This window comes from Rattus norvegicus, chromosome 17, assembly GCF_021556685.1.
Source record: "Rattus norvegicus strain SHRSP/BbbUtx chromosome 17, alternate assembly SHRSP_T2T, whole genome shotgun sequence".
Lineage (NCBI taxonomy): Eukaryota > Metazoa > Chordata > Mammalia > Rodentia > Muridae > Rattus > Rattus norvegicus.
In genome coordinates, this window is record NC_141550.1 from 19,693,776 (window position 1) to 19,713,125 (window position 19,350).

The following is a 19,350-nucleotide window of genomic DNA, read 5'->3' on the forward strand; positions in this document are numbered from 1 at the left end:
AATTGTAAGCTCAAAGGAGTATTTCACTTTATAAGCTCATTATAAGTTCAAAGCAACAGTTTTATATAGCCTTGCTGTATCATGTTGCACACCTAAGTCCTCATTATTGATTCTAACTTTATTACATCTTACTAAAACCATCTTCTTAAACTTTTTTTCCTAAAATTATTTGAATCAAATCAGGAATTTTATAAAGTCATTAATTCTTCTAAACAGCATTAATTCATGAAAGTTCATCCTCATGTTGGCTGCAGGAAACTTGACCAATAGTCCTGGAGTCATTGGGATATGTGATGGTGCAGGAAAGGCTGTCGGCATCAGGAAGCCGTGGCTGTGCCGCTCCAGAGTGCACCCTGCAGCCATGCAGGACAGTAGACATCTGCCCAGGAGCTCACCGCTGGCATGGCCTTCACAGATGGCTTCTGTCAGTTGTCTGTAGGCTTAGATTTCTTAAAACCTATTTTAATATGGGTTCTTAAATGCTTCAACCTCCCTTCTAGCCCACCACACATCAGAGTATGAAAAGAAAAGTTATTAGGACACAGGGGAGTGGACCGGTTAGAGGTAGTTCTTTGGGGGTGATTTCAGTCTTCGTTGTCAGGACAGTGGCAGTTCAGTTCCATAGCAAACCACCAAATATGAATCAGCAGTGACAACTCCATCCGGAATAGATCCCAGGACTCCAGCAGATTGGTGTGAGTCTGTGGAAGCGGCGAGAAGCTGCTGGATATCACAGGAAGTTCTCTGGCAAGTGACTGCTATAAAGTCAGCGAGCAAGGATGAGCGATGCGGCGTAAGGAGAACCAGTACACGAGCACGGTCAGTGAAGACGAGCAAAGCGGAGCAAGGAGAGCCTCGTCCACCCTCTGTGCTCACATTTATAGACTTTCACATGTCTGCTTCAGTAAGGCATCTTTATGACCTGAGTCTCATGAGCTCATAACACATACACACCAGAGCAACAGCAAGAACAAGAACAACAACAGACCAGCAGATGTTAGTTGATTTGATGATATCTCTTCCATAAGGCTGCCTGGAATTACTCATGGAGTCTATGCCTACTTGGTTCTTTCATTTTAAAGCTATTTAATAACATTGCAGAAGGTTAGACCATACTTACTTACAAAATCAATAAGGAAATCCATAAAACAAGGCTGTGTGAAGCTGATGCTGTGGTGGCCCCTGTAACCTTAGACTCCTGACCTGAGTCAGGACTGGGACAAGTTGAGGCCAACATGGCTTACATTCCAGATTCCAGGCTTAGCCAGGGCTGCCTAGTGAGACCAAGAGAAAGCACGCCAGAACAAGCAGAGGTCCATATGTGCTGCAGATAAGTCACTGCATGGGAAGACATACTGGAATATCATATATTATAAGGAACTTACATAATATATTATGTTACTCGTGTGTTGTTATAACCAAAACACTTAAACAAGATTGGGAGGAAAGGTTTATTTTCACAGGGTGCTGTCCATCGTGATGTGTATGTGTGTGTCTCTGTCTGTCTCTGTGTGTTTGTCTGTGTCTGTGGTAAATACCATGACCAAAAGCAGCTTGGGGAGGAAAAGACTTATCTTATAGGCAAGTCCGGTTAGGAACTCAAGGCTGGAACCTGGAGGTAAGAGCTGAAGCAGAGGCTGTGGAGACAGGCTGCTTATGGAGTTGTTCTCATGGTGTACTCTGCCTTTCTTACACAACCCAGAGTCACTTGCCCAGGAATGGCACCTCCCACAGGCTAGTCTCTCCCACATCAATCAAAAAAAATGACCCACAGACTTGCCTGTTGGCCAATCTAATGAAGGCATCCTCTCACTTAAGGTTTCCTATTCCCAAATGACACTAGTTTGTGTCAAGTTGATGAAAAACTAGCCAGCACAGTGTGGAAGAAAACATGGCCCATGGGTTGGTTTCAGCTGATGGTGCTTTGATCACTTAACTTCTTGTGACCATGACTGAGCCTCTCGCCTCGCTGCGGGATTGCACACTGTTAGTGCTGTGAGAGCAACACGCTTATGTCTGCGTGCCATCTGTTGGCACATCTCTCGGGGTGCGTGTATGTGTACTTTTCCTTTTGAAAACTTACCTTTATTACAGTTTTGCCTACTGGTCTTAATTTTATGACATGAATTTCTAAGTTGAAATGGTTTGGAACATTTCCATTGTTTCTGAGAATGGGGAGGATGAGAACCCAGTTCATATGTATGGTGCCACCACCTGTGGCATAGTGCGTGGTTATGCACCCTGAAGGGTGGAGAGTGCCCCTTTCTCAGCGAGAGTGAACATGGGTGCTGCTGGTGGCCACTGCAGGCTTTTCCTTTTTAACATTTTACTGCTAAACATTCTCCTGCAGCAAGTCCAGCATCGTGATGCCACCGACCTCATTGCAAACCACCAAGCCCTTCTGTTAACCTCCTGGTATCGTGTTGAGCCAGGTTAATAACACATGAGGTCTCCACACTGAGCGAGTGCCTCTCTCACCTACTCTTCAGAGTAGATCTTCCTAAGGATCTTTTGGATCCTTTGTGGGGAGTGAGGGGAAGGATGGTGCTTACGTGTACTCCTGAGCTGCTCTCTGTTCATGTTAGTTATTTAAACTAAAACAGCCAGGACAATGAATGTAAAAACACCTAATTTTAAGTGCCATGCTCTAATTTCAAAGATCCCAAATCCTTTCATGGTGAAGTACTATTCATAGGATTTTACTAAAAACCACACAGAATTTGGGATTAGTTTTTTTCTTCCCAATCAAAAGTAAGTAAAGACTGTCAGTAGTACTGGGTTTGATGGCCACTCAGCCAGTGCCCTCCTGGTGATGGGATTTGAAGAGGGAGTGCGGTGTGCAGACCAGGAGCTCCCCGCTCTGTGTGGCCACATGCCCAGGACAGAGCAAGCTTCAGGAACGAGGCTTTCCAACCATCCAGTAGACCTTGCCTCTGCACTGTGTTCCTGTGGTGTGTACTTTTGTAAAAACCAAGACAATAGCCATTTCATTCAGAATAATTAATTTATAGACATGTAATAAGTGTTCCACAAGTGCAGACACCAGAATAGTATTCCTGTGGCCTGAGTTTGGGAAACTGCACTTCCAGGAGTCGCTCATAGTCACTACATTTGGTGAATAACTGTGGAACTGCTGTGCGTTCTTTGTGGTGTTAGAAACATTACTTACTCTGACTTCTAGAACTGGCCTCATTCTTGACTAATGCGTGGTAGGTAAGGATCTTCCTTTCACAGCTGCATGCACAAAACTTGGTACTAGAAGTTGTGTGTGTGTGTGTGTGTGTGTGTGTGTGTGTGCGCGCGCGCGCGCGCGCGTATGCACCTGTGTGTACAAGGCTATCCCTTTATGTGTGTTTTCCAAGTAGGGCAAGACTTCGTAAGAAGTCATGTAACTTTCTTTTTGAGAGTGTGTTCATGTGCGCTGGGGTGTAGCTTATTGATAGAGCTTGCCTGGTTGGTATGTGTTAGTGCCTGTGGTTCTTCCCAGCATCATAAAAGATCAATAAATAAAATAAAGGCATTAATTTCAGCATTCTAGATTGTTCTTTCTCAGATACCAAATAAAACTTTTAAATGCTATTGATATGCAAGGTTTGGAACTTGATGTTTTTTAAAGTGCATGTAATATCTTAATGCCGGGAAGTTGGTTTTGTTTGTTTGTTTGTTTGTTTGTTTGTCTTAATGTCTTTTATAGAGTAATTTGTATTTGTGTCTTGTGTTAGGGGCAGGGAAGCAGGAGAAACTAGGAATGAGTGAGCACCTGACTGTGGAAGGAAGTGCAGCTGTAGTTAGATAGTAAACCATGGAGGAGATGGTTCCGACTCGAGTGACAGCTTGTCTGTCTTCTTACCTTAGAAGTCTTCAGTGTCTGGACAGAGTTTTAGTACAGTAAATATGTTTAATAAGCCCAGATATGACAAGAGGTAATTAGGGCCATGGTACAGTCAAGGACCTTTATAAATTAGAAACATCAAAAGCAACAGCTGCTGAAGACACTTACAATGAGGCTGGGACTTGGTACAGACAGAAACCGAGGAGAAGGAAAGGAGAGGACTCTGACCCCAGTGAGCAGCTGTGAGGGAAGCAGCTTCTCTCATCCATTCCCGTCACCCCTCACCGTCTGCGTACAACGGTGTGGCCGTCTCTCTGCAGGACGGTTGGCTGTTCCATGCCGTTCAACCAGAAGATGTACTTTTGGACGTTTGTCTTAGAAATCACTTGTTTTCACGTAGGAACTTGTACGAATGTTTGTAGTAGCTTTATTCATAATAGCCCACCCATCCATCCTTGGGACACCAATTACCATGAATTAATTCCCCCAGAAATAGAAGGAGCATGTTTTCAGCTCATGGAAGATGAGCCCCGTATGGTAGGCTGAGTGAGAGAAGCCTTGTGGGACTGTCGCTGTAGCAGTGGTAAGACAAGAGACCCAACAGTTCAGCACTTAGGCAGGGGGACTGATTCTGGAGAGCAGCTCATGGAATCGTAGGGTGTGCATGCACGCATACGCGCGCACACACGCACACACACACAGAGTCCAGTGCACAGTGGGGATCTGAACAAGCTCTGTATGTTGTGCTGTCAGGTTCTTGGCTTTGATATCATGTCATAATTGTGTGGCATTTGAGCATTAGGAAACAGCCCAAGGTCTGTGTCTGTCTGTCTGTCTGTCTGTCTGTCTGTCTGTGGCATTGTACCCTTAATCTAGTCCACGAGCATGCTCAGTGTTACTCTGCCAGAGTCCATATCACTCAGTCTGTATATTTTTTGCCAGCATGCTATGAATCTAAAATTATTTCAAAGTGAAAGCCATTAAAAGCTGAATGTCACAATTTTATGAATAGAAGGAGGGAAAGCCAGTATATCCCCAAGAGCAAAATCAGTGTCTAGGGGACTTCGCCTTGTAACTTGGGCTCCTCCCACTGCATAGAAGTCAGACCTGGGACTCACCATAGTGAGTGGGTGTTCTTTCATGGAACTATATCACCATTTCTTATTATTTATGCCTTTTTAAAAAAAAGATTTATTATTATATATAATAAGTACACTGTAGCTGTCTTCAGACACACCAGAAGAGGGCATCGGATCCCATTACAGATGGTTGTGAGCCACCATGTGGTTGCTGGGATTTGAACTCAGGACCTCTGGAAGAGCAGTCAGTGCTCTTAACCACTGAGCCGTCTCTCCAGCCCCCTATTTATGCCTTTTGTTGTTAAAAAAAGTCCACTTTACACGAACACCGCTGATACAGCTAGAAACCATTAAGGAAATGCAGAGAACATGAGGACATTAGCTGTCCTCACCTTTTAACAGTCCTGTAATCTGAAAGCTATTTGGTTGTTGACTTTTTTAATCCAAAAAACAGTTTTGGAAGAATTTGTGTGTAAGAATTCAAAGGTTTCTCCGTTCTCCATGACCCTGATACATAATTAGTTTTCTGAACTGTGTAACACCCGACAAAGGATCATAACATTAGATTGTAGTTAGTAGACATTTTTAAAAAGTAATTCCTAAGCTGGATGGTAGCCGCTTGTCTTGATTGCACCACTCAAGAGGCAGAGGCAGGCTGATCTCTTAATTCAAGGCCAGAGTGAGTTCCAGAATAGCCAGGGCTACACAGAGAAGCCCTGTCCAAAAAAAGTAACCCTCGGTCTTACTTATCTCAGGTGAGACACTCCTGACGTTTTTCTTAGCACACGTTTAATCCGGTGTGTATGAGTTTTCTTTTACGGTCTAGATGAAGTGTTTCATTCCCTGCCCTGTAGCAGCTTTGGGACCTTCTGTTACCAGCACCTCCCTGTCTTTGTCCCAGAGGCTATCAAAGGTGCTGGATTGCAGAATGGGGTAAGGCTGCTCCTGAAGTGAGCGTGCTGGGTTAGTTTTTGTAAATTTCACATCCATCTGTCTCATTTGTGCCGAGTATGGTTGGTTGTAGCCCCTGAGGTGATAAGCGAGTCTGTGTGTTATGAGTGACTGTCCTTCTGAGATGGATGAGTGATGGTGCTAAGGCCCCAAGGGAAGATGTGGGTGTGGCTTGCTAATGCAGCTAGGGGGCCACTTCAGACTTGTGGAAAAACCACTCTGTCTTTTTCTGAAGTTGTTCTTTTTGATCTTAGGACCATTTTCTAAACCCTGTTGAGTGTGGCGAATCTGCCCAAGGTAGGCCACATGTGCCCCAGGTAGCTATAAATGCAACCTAACACAAAACTTACTTAGAACTTTGTAAGTTTGGGGAGGGTTTGGGGCGAAGGGGCAATCCGATGACATGGTTGTCAGGCTTGAATTTTATAGGTGACAATATCATGTCTCATGTCTAAAGGTTGGACAGCTGCAGGTTTAAGTCTCTGGGCTGACCTGTCTTCTTCCCCCAAACAACAGCCAGCCAGAGTCACTTTTTCTCAAGGGAGGGCTCTGACCAAGACCCTGCTGTTGAGAAAAGCAGGGTGAGATGCTCTTTAGTTGGTTTTTCTTTCAGGTCCATCCGTCATGCATGTTGCTTCTTGGCACAGCTCTGTGGATGGTGACAGGGTGGCTCTTGTCTCCCTGACAGCTCAGCAGTCGTGTTTTATTTTAATTGTCATTTTTAGTTCCATAACCCAAACTCTCCTCACCCCACCTCTGGAGGATTTGAGACATGGTTAGATTTCCTTAACATAAGGAATTCAGATGAAAATCCATACTGCTAGTAATTCAGACACTTGGGGTCATTATAGGAGTCCTGAGAAAATGAAACACCTTCATTCCTTTACAGATGGTCTTGAGTCTGTTACAATATGACATTCTCTCTTAAAAAAAAAATCCCTTTTGATAATTTCTAAATTGATCTTTTGTTTTGAATGGGTAATTTTGGAATTGCTTCTTTTAAACCAGTGTACCTGAGCTATGAAGTGTTTGAAGCATGCTAATGTGTTTTAGAGTTGAATTACACTAATGTGCTTGGCAGTTGTAAGGCATTCAACAGATTCATGGACTGTCAAAGCAAAACAAATCAGTAAGTGTCCTCTTCCTGCAGGCTTTCCTGAGTGCACAACTCTGCAGGTCTATTGAGAGCACTGGAGGGGGCTGAGTTCAGAAGGCTGAGGAGGCCAAGAGAACGATTTAGTGCTGTACTTGATTCTGTTTCTTGCTAATGTCTGTCTCTCTTTGTTTGTGAAGGGGGAGGGGAGAGAAGGATCAATGAATGAATGAATGAATGAATGAATGAATGAATGACTCCTATAGCCTGGGAGTCCCCATCCCTCTGCCTCCACCTTTCAAGAGCTAGGATTCCAGACATGCCCATTCTGTGTTGACTGTGTATTCCCGTTAGTGTAGGCTGTGAGTTAATGTTCAGCGTTGTACTGCTGACGGACGGTTCATGTATGCCTGCCACTCCCGACTCCTAACCACCCCCTTAGAGATGCGTGCTGTTACCTCACCGTGGAGAGGACCCTAGAGTCATCTGTCCAGAGATGGTTACTGTCTGTCTCTGTTGTTGTAGCTAACATTGGTTTGTACTCCAAGCCGGTATTTAGATTATAGTACAAGAAAGCCCGGACTATTCTAGGCACTAGACATTATATATTTGGTATGAGATACAAAACCAAACCAAACCACCACCCTCCCTCCGTGCCTGAGTGTTAGACCTGCCATTCATAGAGGACAGTATGCTCAGGAGCTAATGGTGAAGGGGATGGAGGAGCGCTGAGAGCAAAGACAGGCCTAAGAGCCTTTGTACCATGTGCTGTTTGTTCTGTTAAAATTGTTTAATTACATAACTTTGACTTATGTGTACATTGTCTCTGTGCATGCAAGTACCAGTGTCCACAGAGGGCAAAGGGGTCAGATCCCCTGAGCTGGAGTTACAGAGAGCTATAGGGTGCTCTTTGTGGGTACCAGGGATTGAATTCTGGTCCTCTAGAAGACCATATGCCCGTAATTGCTGAGCCACTTCTCAAGGCTGGCTGCATGCTTCTTCTCCCAAGTTCCTTACTGTATAAAGTGCATTTAAAAGTCATGGAGTGGCACCGTCGTCCCCTGACTCTCCTTCTGAGATTTAAGCTTGGTGCTTTAGCTAGGCGGGCAGTGGCTGAGTCCAGGGACCTAACTCTCCATCCTTGGTGGTGCCAGAGCCAATGCTCTACCTCCATGCCCAGCCTCTTACACGGGCTGAGATCAAGCCTCAGGTCTTCATGCTTCTGTAAAGCACTCGGCCCACTGAGCTGCCTCCCCCACCTTGATAACCTTATTTTTAAAATTTGGAACTTTGTGCCCATTAGTAGGACTCCTTCCCTTCCCTTCCCCACCATCCTTCATTCTACCTGTGTGCGATGTTGTCTACCTCAGGTACCGTATTTTAGTTTAGTCACAAGTAAGTCCTCCTGGGACTTGCTATTTACTTAATATAATGTTCTTATATAATATATAATAATATATAATCATGGTGGAGCACGTGTCCAAATTTCCTTCCCTTTTCAGGCCAAATGACATATATGTGTTCTTACTGCATTTGTTGAGGGTTTCCTATCTTCCCAGAACAGAAGTAGTTGACAAGATATTAAAAAGAATGAAATACAGGAACGTTCCTGGAGGAACTCAAGTCTTCACCTGTTTTATCATATTCATAAATCAGCCTGAAAAGATAGCACACACTGCAGAGACGGCTCCGTAGCTGAGACCACTGGCTGCTCCGTCAGAGAATGGGATTTCAGTTCCCAGCACCTACACCAGTGGCTCGAAACTGCCTATGTGACTAACTCCAGTTGTCACCCTCTTGTCTGTGTGGCTATGCACAGACACACAGACATAGAGATAATTGTTGTTTTTTTAATGACAGTTTGGTAGAAACAATCGGGGTGGAACAAGGTGGATGTCACCAAGAAGTTGTCAGTGACTGATAAGTCACTCCTTGCTGTTGAATGGTGGGAGGTCCCAGCAGAGACGGTACCAGGGGCAAGCACTCAGCATGGCGGGGGGGGGGGGGGGTGCTGCCATCTTCTATGGCAGAATCTGTGTCACCTTCCGTCCAGTCCCCGCTGGGGCTCTCACCACCACTACTCTGCTTCTTCAGCTGAACTCGATACAGAACACGCACAGAAGATCCTGGAAATGGAGCACACCCAGCAGCTGAAGCTGAAGGAGCGGCAGAAGTTCTTCGAGGAGGCTTTCCAGCAGGACATGGAGCAATACCTGTCCACAGGTCACCTGCAGATTGCAGAGAGGCGAGGTGAGCTGGGGAGTTCTAGGCTGCCGACAAAGGGGTCTGGGGAACAAACAGTCCAGAGGGTTAGACCTAAAGTGAATGTGACTGCCATGATCATGCCTGAGGGGACATTATTTTGCCTCTTCCTTTAATTCTGAGTTCTAGTTAAAAAACTAAAAAGTAATTTAATACAATTAAAAATGAAGTTATACAGAATTTTGAAAAGTATTTTGTTATTTTATGGTGTTCAGGATCTACCCAGGGTCTTTTTTTTTTAAAGATTTATTTATTTATTCATTTATTTATTTGGTATATGTAAGTACACAGGAGCCATTTTCAGACACACCAGAAGAGGGCATCAGATCTCATTACAGATGGTTGTGAGCCACCATGTGGTTGCTGGGATTTGAACTCAGGACCTCTGGAAGAGCAGTCAGTGCTCTTAACCACTGAGCCGTCTCTCCAGCCCCTACCCAGGGTCTTAAACATGCTAGGCAACTACTTGACTAAGTCAGAAAAAAAAATGTTGTGGGTTAAAAAAGAAATGACTTAATAATGTGGTCCTTTTCTATCTGTGGAGAGTATATGTCACTGCGACCACAGTCAACATCGCTGTGGCTGACTTCTCAGATGCCATCAGTTTTCTCCCCAGTGTTAAGTCTCTGAGGGACTGGAGCTGGAGTCATTGGTGGAATGAGTGGTTTGCATGCCTGAGGCTCCTCAGATAAACCAAAGAGGTTGAAAAAAATAGAAAAGGCATTTTAAAGGGTGATTGTCTTTATCAGACATAAGGGACCATAACAGAAAGTTAGCCTTTCGCATTTAGTTCCAGGAACTTTTCTCTATAGAGACCAAAATTCCTAGGTGCATGCTGTATATAACCTTTGCTATCTATCCCCCAAGCACTGTCAGGAATCTTCATGTTACTTAGGTTTCCCACAGCGTGAGTGCACGTTCATAGTTAGCATGGATTGTTTAGAAACGCTGGGAGAAACACTTTGAGAACATGTTTGGTACAGATGGAGCTGTCACAGACCAACCTGTTCTCCACCTTCAGGCATGGAGGGCATGGATACGGAGGACCACCCGTATCCCAATAACTTCTCTGGCTGAGCTGGTATTGTGAGGAATAGCATCCAGATTTATAAGTGAACACCTCGGGGGTGAAGACACTGGAGGGCTCCATCTTTTGGTTTATCTGAGGAACTGTCTCCCTCCTGAGTGCAAGCCTGGAGGGCGGGGGAAGGGCAGCTGGTGTTTCCCTCTGGCAGGGACAGTGCAGTTTGCAGAGCACCAGGTCATCAGGTTGAGTGTCCCATCCTTGGTGCCACTGCCTCCTGTGGCCTGCCTCGCCTCCATCTCTTGGCTCTCTCTTTCTGCGTCTCCTGCTTTCCCAGCCTTACTTCTTCTCACCTGTCACTCTGTTCCTTGTCCTCAGTGGATGTCCCCACCCGGAAAGGCTATGAGAACATGAGGAAGGACAGTTCTGCAGAGAAACAGCTGCCCCAGGATGTGCTCAGGATCTCCAAAGTTAGCTTTTTAACTCCTGGTAGGTAGCGCAGGTTGGAGGTCTACCCTTTCTTTCTCAAGAGTCTGCTTCTTGCCAGTTTAACCCACTAATAGAGAGAAGCCATGGGTTTTTACTAAGAACACTGTGTTTACAGGGCCTGCTTCAGCTCCTGTGGGACAAAGTAGAAGCCTTGTACCAGCAATTTGCCAAGTACCAGATAGAGCAAACTTGCTAATGCCATGCCCCTTTAATACAGTTCTTTATGTCGTGGTGACCCCCAGCCATAACATTGTATTCATTGCTACTTTATAGTTATAATTTTACTACTGTTAGAATCGCATTGCAGATACCTAGTATGCAGGATTTCTGGCATGCGACCCCCGAAAGGACTGAGAATTTGATACAGAGGGACTCGAGGCAGGCGTCCGTCCCAGCCCTGACTCTGACACGCAGGAGGCTTCGTGTCAGGAGATGGCTTTCTCCTTGGCCCGTAGAGAGCCCTTGTGTTTTTTCATGTGGCCAATATCAGGGTCTTAGGGTTCTACTGCTGTGAGGAGACACCATGACCACACAACTCTTAGAAAGGAGAACATTTAATTGAGGCTGGCTTACAGTTCAGAGGTTTGGTCCATTGTCATCATGGCGGGGAGCGTGCAGGCAGGCACTGTGCTGGAAGATGAGAGTGCTACATCTTGTTCTGCAGACAGCAGAAGGAGAAGATGTACCACTAGGCTTGGCTTGAACATTTGAGACCTCAAGACCTGCCCCCACAATGATAGACTTCCTCCAATCAATGCCACTTCCTATGGGCCAAGCATTCAAACACATGAGTCATGGAGGCCATTCCTATTCAAACCACCACATTCTACTCCCCGGTTCCCATAGACTTGTAAACCATAACATAATGTAAAATGCATTTAGTCCAACTTCAAAAGTCCCCATGGTCTATCACAGGCTCAACAATGTTTAAAAGTCCAAAGTTTAAAGACTTCTGAGATTCATGTACTCTCTTAGCTGTGATCCCCTATAAAATTAAAATCAAAAAGCAGATCACATCCTTCCAACATCTAATGGCATAGGGTGTGTGTGTGTGTGTGTGTGTGTGTGTGTGTGTGTGTGTGTGTGTGTGTGTGTGTGTTTCCCCAAAATGGAGGAAATGGAGCATGTAAGGAAATACTGGATCAAAGCAAGACAGAGACCAGCTAGCCAAACCCTAAACTACTGCCTTTTCACGTCTTAACGTCAAATCCTTTTTCAGCTTTTTTGACTACAGCATATTTCTTTCTCCTGGGCTGGTTCTACTCCCTATTAGCAGCTCTCCTGGGCAAGTATCCCAGGGCTCTGGCATCTCCAACATCTTGGGTCTCCAAGGGAACTCAGGCTTCATCGTCACATCTTCTCACGTGGCCTTGCAGAAACACACTTGCCACATGCCTAGCCTCACCAGCTTCCCTTAGACATGGCTGGAAATCCCATGACCCCTTCATGCAGTAGCCTCTCTGGGATGCCATGCAGGGACACCCCTGGTACATTCCTAGCCACAGTGGTCTTCCTCAGACATGGAGGGAAAATCCATCCTTGGTTCTAAAGCCAGAACCATGTGGCTGAGGCGGGGGCTGGAACATGGTCCCCTCATTCAATTACAACTTTACCAGCTTTCTATTTTCTATGGTTTCCTTCACTGCCTGAGCTTGGCCGTCCTGGAACTTGCTCTCTAGATCAGGCTGTCCTTGAACTCAGAGATCTGCATGCCTCTGTCTCCTAAGTGCTGGGATTAAAGGTATGTACTACCATACCTGGATCTAAGCTGCTCTTTAATTTCTTTTCAGTGCTCTGAGGGCACTGCTGCCTTTAATCCATTTATCCTCTCGCTTTTCTTGAATCTTTTGATGTCCTTGGGCACAGGCTTTAGTTCCTTTCTTCCTCGTGCCCCCTTTCATTATAGATCTTTGCAAGCATGGCATTAATAACCACAGGACACAGTCCAAACTAGGCTCATTTGAAATCTTGTCTGCAAATACAATTAATTCAAAACTCTTCAATTTAGCTTCAGTCTGATTTTTTGAACACAGGCACAAAGGAGTCATATTGTTCACCAAAATATCCCAGGAATAATCACTAGGTTACTAAACCTCTTCTCCTCTGAGGCCTCTTGAGTCAGGCCTACAGTTCGAATCACCCTCAGCACTGCCATCTTCCATTCTCTTACTAGTATGGCCCATTTAGCATCCCTAAAGCATTCACATCACTTTCCTAACACAGAGTCCCAAAGTCCAAAATAAACCAAACAAAAACATGATTAGGACTATCAGAGCGATACCCTAGTCCCTGCTACTTAGCGTCTGTCTTAGCTGGGGTTTTGTTGCTGTCGAGAGACATGACGGCCACGGCAACTCTTAGAAAGGAAGCCGTCTAACTGGAGCTGTAATGAAACTGCATTAAAGTACAGGCTCAGAGGTTTAGTTCACTCTCATCATGGCGGCAGACAGGGTGCTAGAGAAGGAGCCGACAGCTCTACATCTTGATCCCCAGGCAGCAAAAGGGGACTGTGTACCACACTGGGTGTAGCATGCGCATAGGAGACCTCAGAGCCCTCTCCTACAGTGACAGTGACACCCTCGCTCCAGCAAGGCCAGACCTCCTCACAGCCCCCTTTCCTACAGGCCAAGCATTCAGATACAGGAGTTTACTGGGGCCATACCTATTCAAGCCAACACAATCGGGTATCTATTTATTTTTAATTAATTAATTGATTTTATTTGATCTTTGGTGTTAGAACATGCTAGGCAGAGGCTGAGGGCCACACCTCTAATTCTTGTGTATCTTACAGGGCACTGATCTTATCTTGGGTCCCAGTACTCGTGAGTTCCTCTAACCTTAATTACCTGAAAATCCAATCTTAAAGTACTCGTATTGGAGATTAGCATTTCAACAAATTAATTTTGGGACTAACTTTAGCCATTCCATCTATACAGATAATACCCACCCTAGCAAAGCTGCCTAGTGTGCTGGAGGACTGTGGCAACATCGTAAGAACTCTTTGTTGCTGAGAAATTTAACTCTACCCTGTTCACTTTGGCCCAGAATATCCTGGATGTCTGTCATAAGGCCAGAGGAGGCATAGATGAAGAGAAAGTTCCCTGAGATGTTCCTCTGTCTCAGGAGGACATGACCCACGGGTGACCTTGTGGGATGATGATGAGTACGTGCTGATGGCTCCAGAGGCGCTCTTCTCTGGCTGCCTGCCACGCGCGTGGCAGAGGCCAGCTAGGACCAGGTACTGCTGCAGTCTGAGGCTAGCGCTTGGCAAGGAGAAGGCACACAATAGGTCCTTGTTGTATGAAGCATTATTCAGTGGGTTAATCACTATGGTTTTGAACATTTCAAGAATAATTCTCTTCAAGCTGCCAGAACATATTTGGATATGATTCATAATTAAATTAAAAAAAGAATCCAGGCAGTTGTTTCCATTACATGCATCTTTCAGGCAAGCACTGTAGAACACATTTGCCTTAGCTAGAATGGAAACATTCCTGTTAACAGGAATCAGGCGTCTTACCTGTGACGAGCTGCCCAGGCCTCCTACCCAGGCCAGCACTACTTCAGGAAGGGTCTTCCTCTCCAGCTCTGGGGGAGCTAAGTGGTCCTTAATTTAGAACATCAGTCAATATAACATCAGTCTCTTGTGGGTAGGCAAGTCCATAAGATCAGAAATAGCAATGGGAACTTGTCTTCAAGTTTTAATTAAAGCCACAAAACTTTCTATCCAGAAATGTGTCAGGAGAGGGTGCAGATTCAGCTGTGAGCTCCAGAGCCATGGTGAGCTTGGAAGCCCCTGCTTCAGGGAGCAGAAGCAGGCCCTAGGGCAGGCCACCACGGGCCTGCAGCTCACAGTGCAATAGGCCCAATGGGCTGTGCAAAGTCCTGGCTTCAGTCCTAGTCCCCTGCACCCAACATCACCTCTCAGGGAACATCTGCTTTGATTTTGTGATTTTTTTTTAAAGATTTATTCATTTATTATATATAAGTACACTGCAGCTGTCTTCAGACACACCAGAAGAGGGCATCGGATCTCTTTACAGATGGTTGTGAGCCATCATGTGGTTGCTGGGAATTGAACTCAGGACCTCTGGAAGAGTAGTCCGGTGCTCTTAACCGCTGAGCCATCTCTCCAGCCCGATTTTGTGATTTTTGATTTAGATGACCGACCTTACCTCTAAGTTTGGATGGACAGATCTCTGGGAGATGCCCTGCTCTGCATGCAGCCTAGTTCCTTGCTCCAAGTTAGGTTTCGAGTGTTTTGTTTTGTTTTGTTTTGAAAAGATTTATTTATTTAATTTATATGAGTACACTGTCACTGTCTTCATTCACACCAGAAGGCGGCACTGGATCCCGTTACAGATGGTTGTGAGCCACCATGTGGTTGCTGGGATTTGAACTCAGGACCCCTGGAAGAGCAGTCAGTGCTCTTAACCACTGAGCCATCTCTCCAGCCCCCAGGTTTCAACTTTATGGGGATCCGTGCTGACAGATTAAGGCCCCTGGAGCTAGGGCTGCCTCTACCCCTAGACTAGCATTTCTGATGTTCGTGTGCACTGAGGGTACCAGGAAAGATTGAGGTGTTTGTGCTGTGCAGATGTTGACATCCAGCTGAGGAAAGGTAGAAGAAACAGGTGAACCACTCCATGATTGAGCTCGGTGTCCCAGACCTGCTCTGCAATACAGAAGCCTCTGAGACAAAGCTACTAACTCTCAGAGCTCCTTACGGGACTCTGCATTATTGTGATCACTATTGGTTTTCACTTTAATTAAAGAAGTACTTGGGGTATTTTTAAAAAAGACATTTCCAGACTTCATGTTTTAATATTTGCTTTAGATCTTTAAAGAAAATATGACAGAATATTTCAGGAAGGATTCAAAGGCATAAATAATTTTAGTACTCATGGATTCCTTAGTATCTATGGTAGAATAAAATTTCACCAGCCCAGTCAGAACTGCGGCTCCTTCTTGACCGTGGAGATTTGAATAGAATTGGCCACCATAGGCTCATGTGTCTGAAGGTTTGGTCACCAGGGAGCAGCAGCACTATTGGGAGGTGCAGCCATGTTGGAGGAAGTGTGTCACTGGAGGTAGACTTTGAGGTCACAGATGTTCAAGCCCGGCCTAGTACGGCTCACTTTTCTTGCTGCCTTTGGATCCAGATGTAGAGCTCTCAGTTGTGTTTCTAGCACCATGTCTTCCTGTCCACCACCATGGTGCCCACAGTGACAGTAATGGACTAAACCTCTGAACCCTAAGCCAGTCCCAGTTAAATGTCCTTTGTAAGAGTTGCCATGACGTGCTGTCTCGGCACAGCAGTGAAACCTAAGACACTGATCATGTCCACCTCCCTCTCCTCCAGATGTGACAGCCTTTACATTGCATGTGTGTGATACACAGATGGGCTGTTTTCAATGTATGAGGCCATAGGTTCAAACTCTAGCACCACAATAAACAAAACAATAAAACATACTTTTATAGAAGTAAGGTGTTAGCTTATAGCTTGCTTTGGGAGACCCTTGAATAATGAGTACACCCCACTGAGTTCAATTTCTATAGTTAAATTTATTTACACGGAATACATATAACCCTCATTTCGTATGAATATGAATCCTTGTTCCCAGTTTGTTACTAAAAACAGTACTGGCATGGGGATTGCATTAGTCCTTTTTCTCCTCACACTGACAAAAATCCACAGGAGGGATGGGCTTCCATTTATAGGTCAAGAGGCCATCCTGGAGGAGAAGACACGTTAGGTAGGTGGTGGGGTAGGAGTGGGGGTGGGAGTAGCCAGATGAGCAAGCCAGTTTGTCTTCCATTCACTGTCAGACCCCCTGTGCACAAGATGGGACTACCCCACTGTAGGACAGGTCTTCCCACCTTGGTTCATCTTCCCTAGACACAACTTACAGACGAGGCCTGCGGTGTGTTCGTGAGTTCATTTTAACCGATCATCACAGATTAGCTTTCAGAGACCCTCAAGTGTCTGTGTCCACCTTACAGAGCTGGGTCCTGCTATCTGACCGTGAAGATGTGGGATGACACTGCACGTGCTGCGTCATGAGCAGATTCCCATGGACACTAACTCCTACAGCTCTAGGTTGCAGTTGAGGACCGCATTGAGAACTGCTGCTTTTGGGGCAGTATTTTGTGTTTGTCAGCTACTTCTCAGCATATCTATCTATACCAGCCAACAAGCTCCCTAGCTGCACGGCTCTTGGTGGGATCCCTGGGGACATATCATAGTGTTGCAGTCTCCTTCACCCTAACTAATATGAAGTGATATATTCAGGTTTTAATTTCTTAGGTTGCTCATTTTTTTCAATTAAAAAATATTACACTGTATTTTATTAATACTCTTTCCCCTTCCAGATCCACCTACTTCCCTCCTGCCACATTCAACGCCCTCAGCACATAGACATGACCATATCATAACGCAAAACTCGTTTAGTCCAGCTTTAGAAGCCTCAGTCATGTTTAGAAGTTTCAGAGGATCAGTCCATTATTGTCAAGGTGAGAGCATGACAGCGTCCAGGCAGGCACGGTGCTGGAGGAGCTGAATACTCACTTCCAGGCAGCTAGGACTAGGGTAACAAAGCCACACCCACAGTGACACGCCCACTCCAACAAGGCCACACCTCCTAATAGTGCCACTCCCTTGGCTAAACATAATACAAACCATCCCAGTGTCCAAATGCTCTTTGCAGCCCCAGCCCCTTTTGTCTTTGTTGACTACAACATACTTCTCTTTCTTAGGCTGCCCATAGCCTGTTAGCAGGCTCTCCTCGGCAGGTGTCTTAGTGTTTTTCTACTGTGAAGAGACACCATTACCAAGGCAACTCTTAATTGGGGCTGGCTTACTGTGAAGTTCAGAGATTGAGTCAAACAAGGCTACACCTCCTAAGAGTTGTACTCCCCGGGCCAAGCATACACAAACCGTCACAGCAGGCATCCCATGACTCTGCTATCTACATCATCTTGGGGTTTTAATCAGATTTCCCCTTCACAGCTTCATGCAGTGACCTTGCAGAGACTCCTCTGCACACAGAAGACTTCAGCAGCTTTTCTTTCTTGTGGAAGATTTCACAACCCTTTCCTGTATCCTTACTGATCCTAAAGTGAGAACGATATACCTGAAGTTGCCAAGTTCTCCTGCTGCTGGGCTAGAACCTGGGCCCTCCTTGACTCACATTTGCATAAGCTTTTGTTGATGGCTTCCTTTACTGCTTAAGCTTTCCTTAAATTCTTTTTTCCACAAGTCAGAAGCTTAGCTTGCTGCAAAGTTTGCCTTTAGGTCACCACTGGCTTTATTTTATTTAGCTTCAGGCTTTTCTTTACAGTTGTTATCTCCTTGAATACTAGACATTATATTTCCTGGTGGTCCTTTTCTCTTTGTGGTGGTTTGAATAGGAATGGCCACCATATGGCCATATATTTGAATGGTTAAATCTTTTGGAGTAGGAGTGGCCTTGTTAGAGAAGTGTGTCACTTTGAGGTAGGCTTTGAAGTCTTCTATGCTCAGGTTACACCAACCCAGTGTGCCTGTAACTACCTTCTGCTGCCTAGGGATCATTACGTAGAGCTCTGCCCTTCCTAAGAGCTACCTCAGTCTCTTCACAGCAATAGCAACCCTAAGACACTCCTCAAATTGTGCATTTTATATTTGGTTTTGCTGTGTTTGCTCTTTTCATTGAAGATATGCTTAAAACTAATTACTAACAACCACACCCTCTGCTAATGCCACTAATTCAAAACTCTTTTTTTTTCTAAGACTTATTTATTTATTATATAAGTACACTGTCACTCTCTTCAGACACAGCAGAAGAGGGCATCAGATCCCATTACAGACGGTTGTGAGCCACCATGTGGTTGTTGGGATTTGAACTCAGGACCTCTGGAAGAGCAGTCAGTGCTCTTAACCACTGAGCCATCTCTCCAGCCCTAATTCAAAACTCTTTAATTTAGACTCTGACAAAATTTTAGGACAAGGGCAAGGTGCAGACATATTTTATGCCAAAATATCACAAGAATGGTTTCTAGGTCAGCTGATAGTATTTTTCCTTTTCAAAACCTCTTGATTCCCCCATGGTTCACATCTCCCATGGCACATGCTCTATGCTATTACTAGGATAGCCCAATACGACCTGCTTAAAGCGTTCAACTGTTTTCCTAGTCTACATTCCACTAACAAGTAGCATGGTTAAGCCTGTCACAACAGTACATCACTCCTTGGTACCAACTTCTGTCCCCTTCAGTTCTGTTGCTGTGAGGAGACACCATGACACCTCTTAGAGAAGAAAGCATTTGGTTGAGGGCTTGCTTCAGTTTCAGAGATTAGTCCGTTGTCACAGGGGAAGCATAGCTACATGCAAATAGGTGCTCAACAGAATTAAGTAAGTCTGACCCACAGGCAGAGTAAGACTGACTTTTGAAACTTTAAAGCCCACCCACAGTAACATACCTCTTCCAACAAAGACTCTACCGTACTTCCTAATCCTTAAAGCAGCTTACCAACTGGGCACTGAACATAGAAATATATGATCCTCTAGGGCCCAATCTTATTCACCCACTCCATCCCCAAAACTTCATGTGTCTCTCTTCTCCCTCCTTCCTTCCCTCT

General features: G+C 45.1%; 1 protein-coding gene across 12 annotated transcripts in view; it reads left to right on the forward strand.

Moving 5' to 3' along the window:
• Dtnbp1 (dystrobrevin binding protein 1) overlaps window positions 1-19,350 on the forward strand; it is a 90,849-nt gene that overhangs the window by 67,180 nt on the left and 4,319 nt on the right. For 10 of the 12 annotated variants that reach the window (XM_087591441.1, XM_087591446.1, NM_001037664.1 and 7 more), the window contains 1 exon segment: window positions 9,050-9,205. In XM_087591441.1, coding sequence (XP_087447567.1) covers window positions 9,050-9,205 — 156 coding nt within the window. 12 annotated transcript variants of the gene reach the window in all.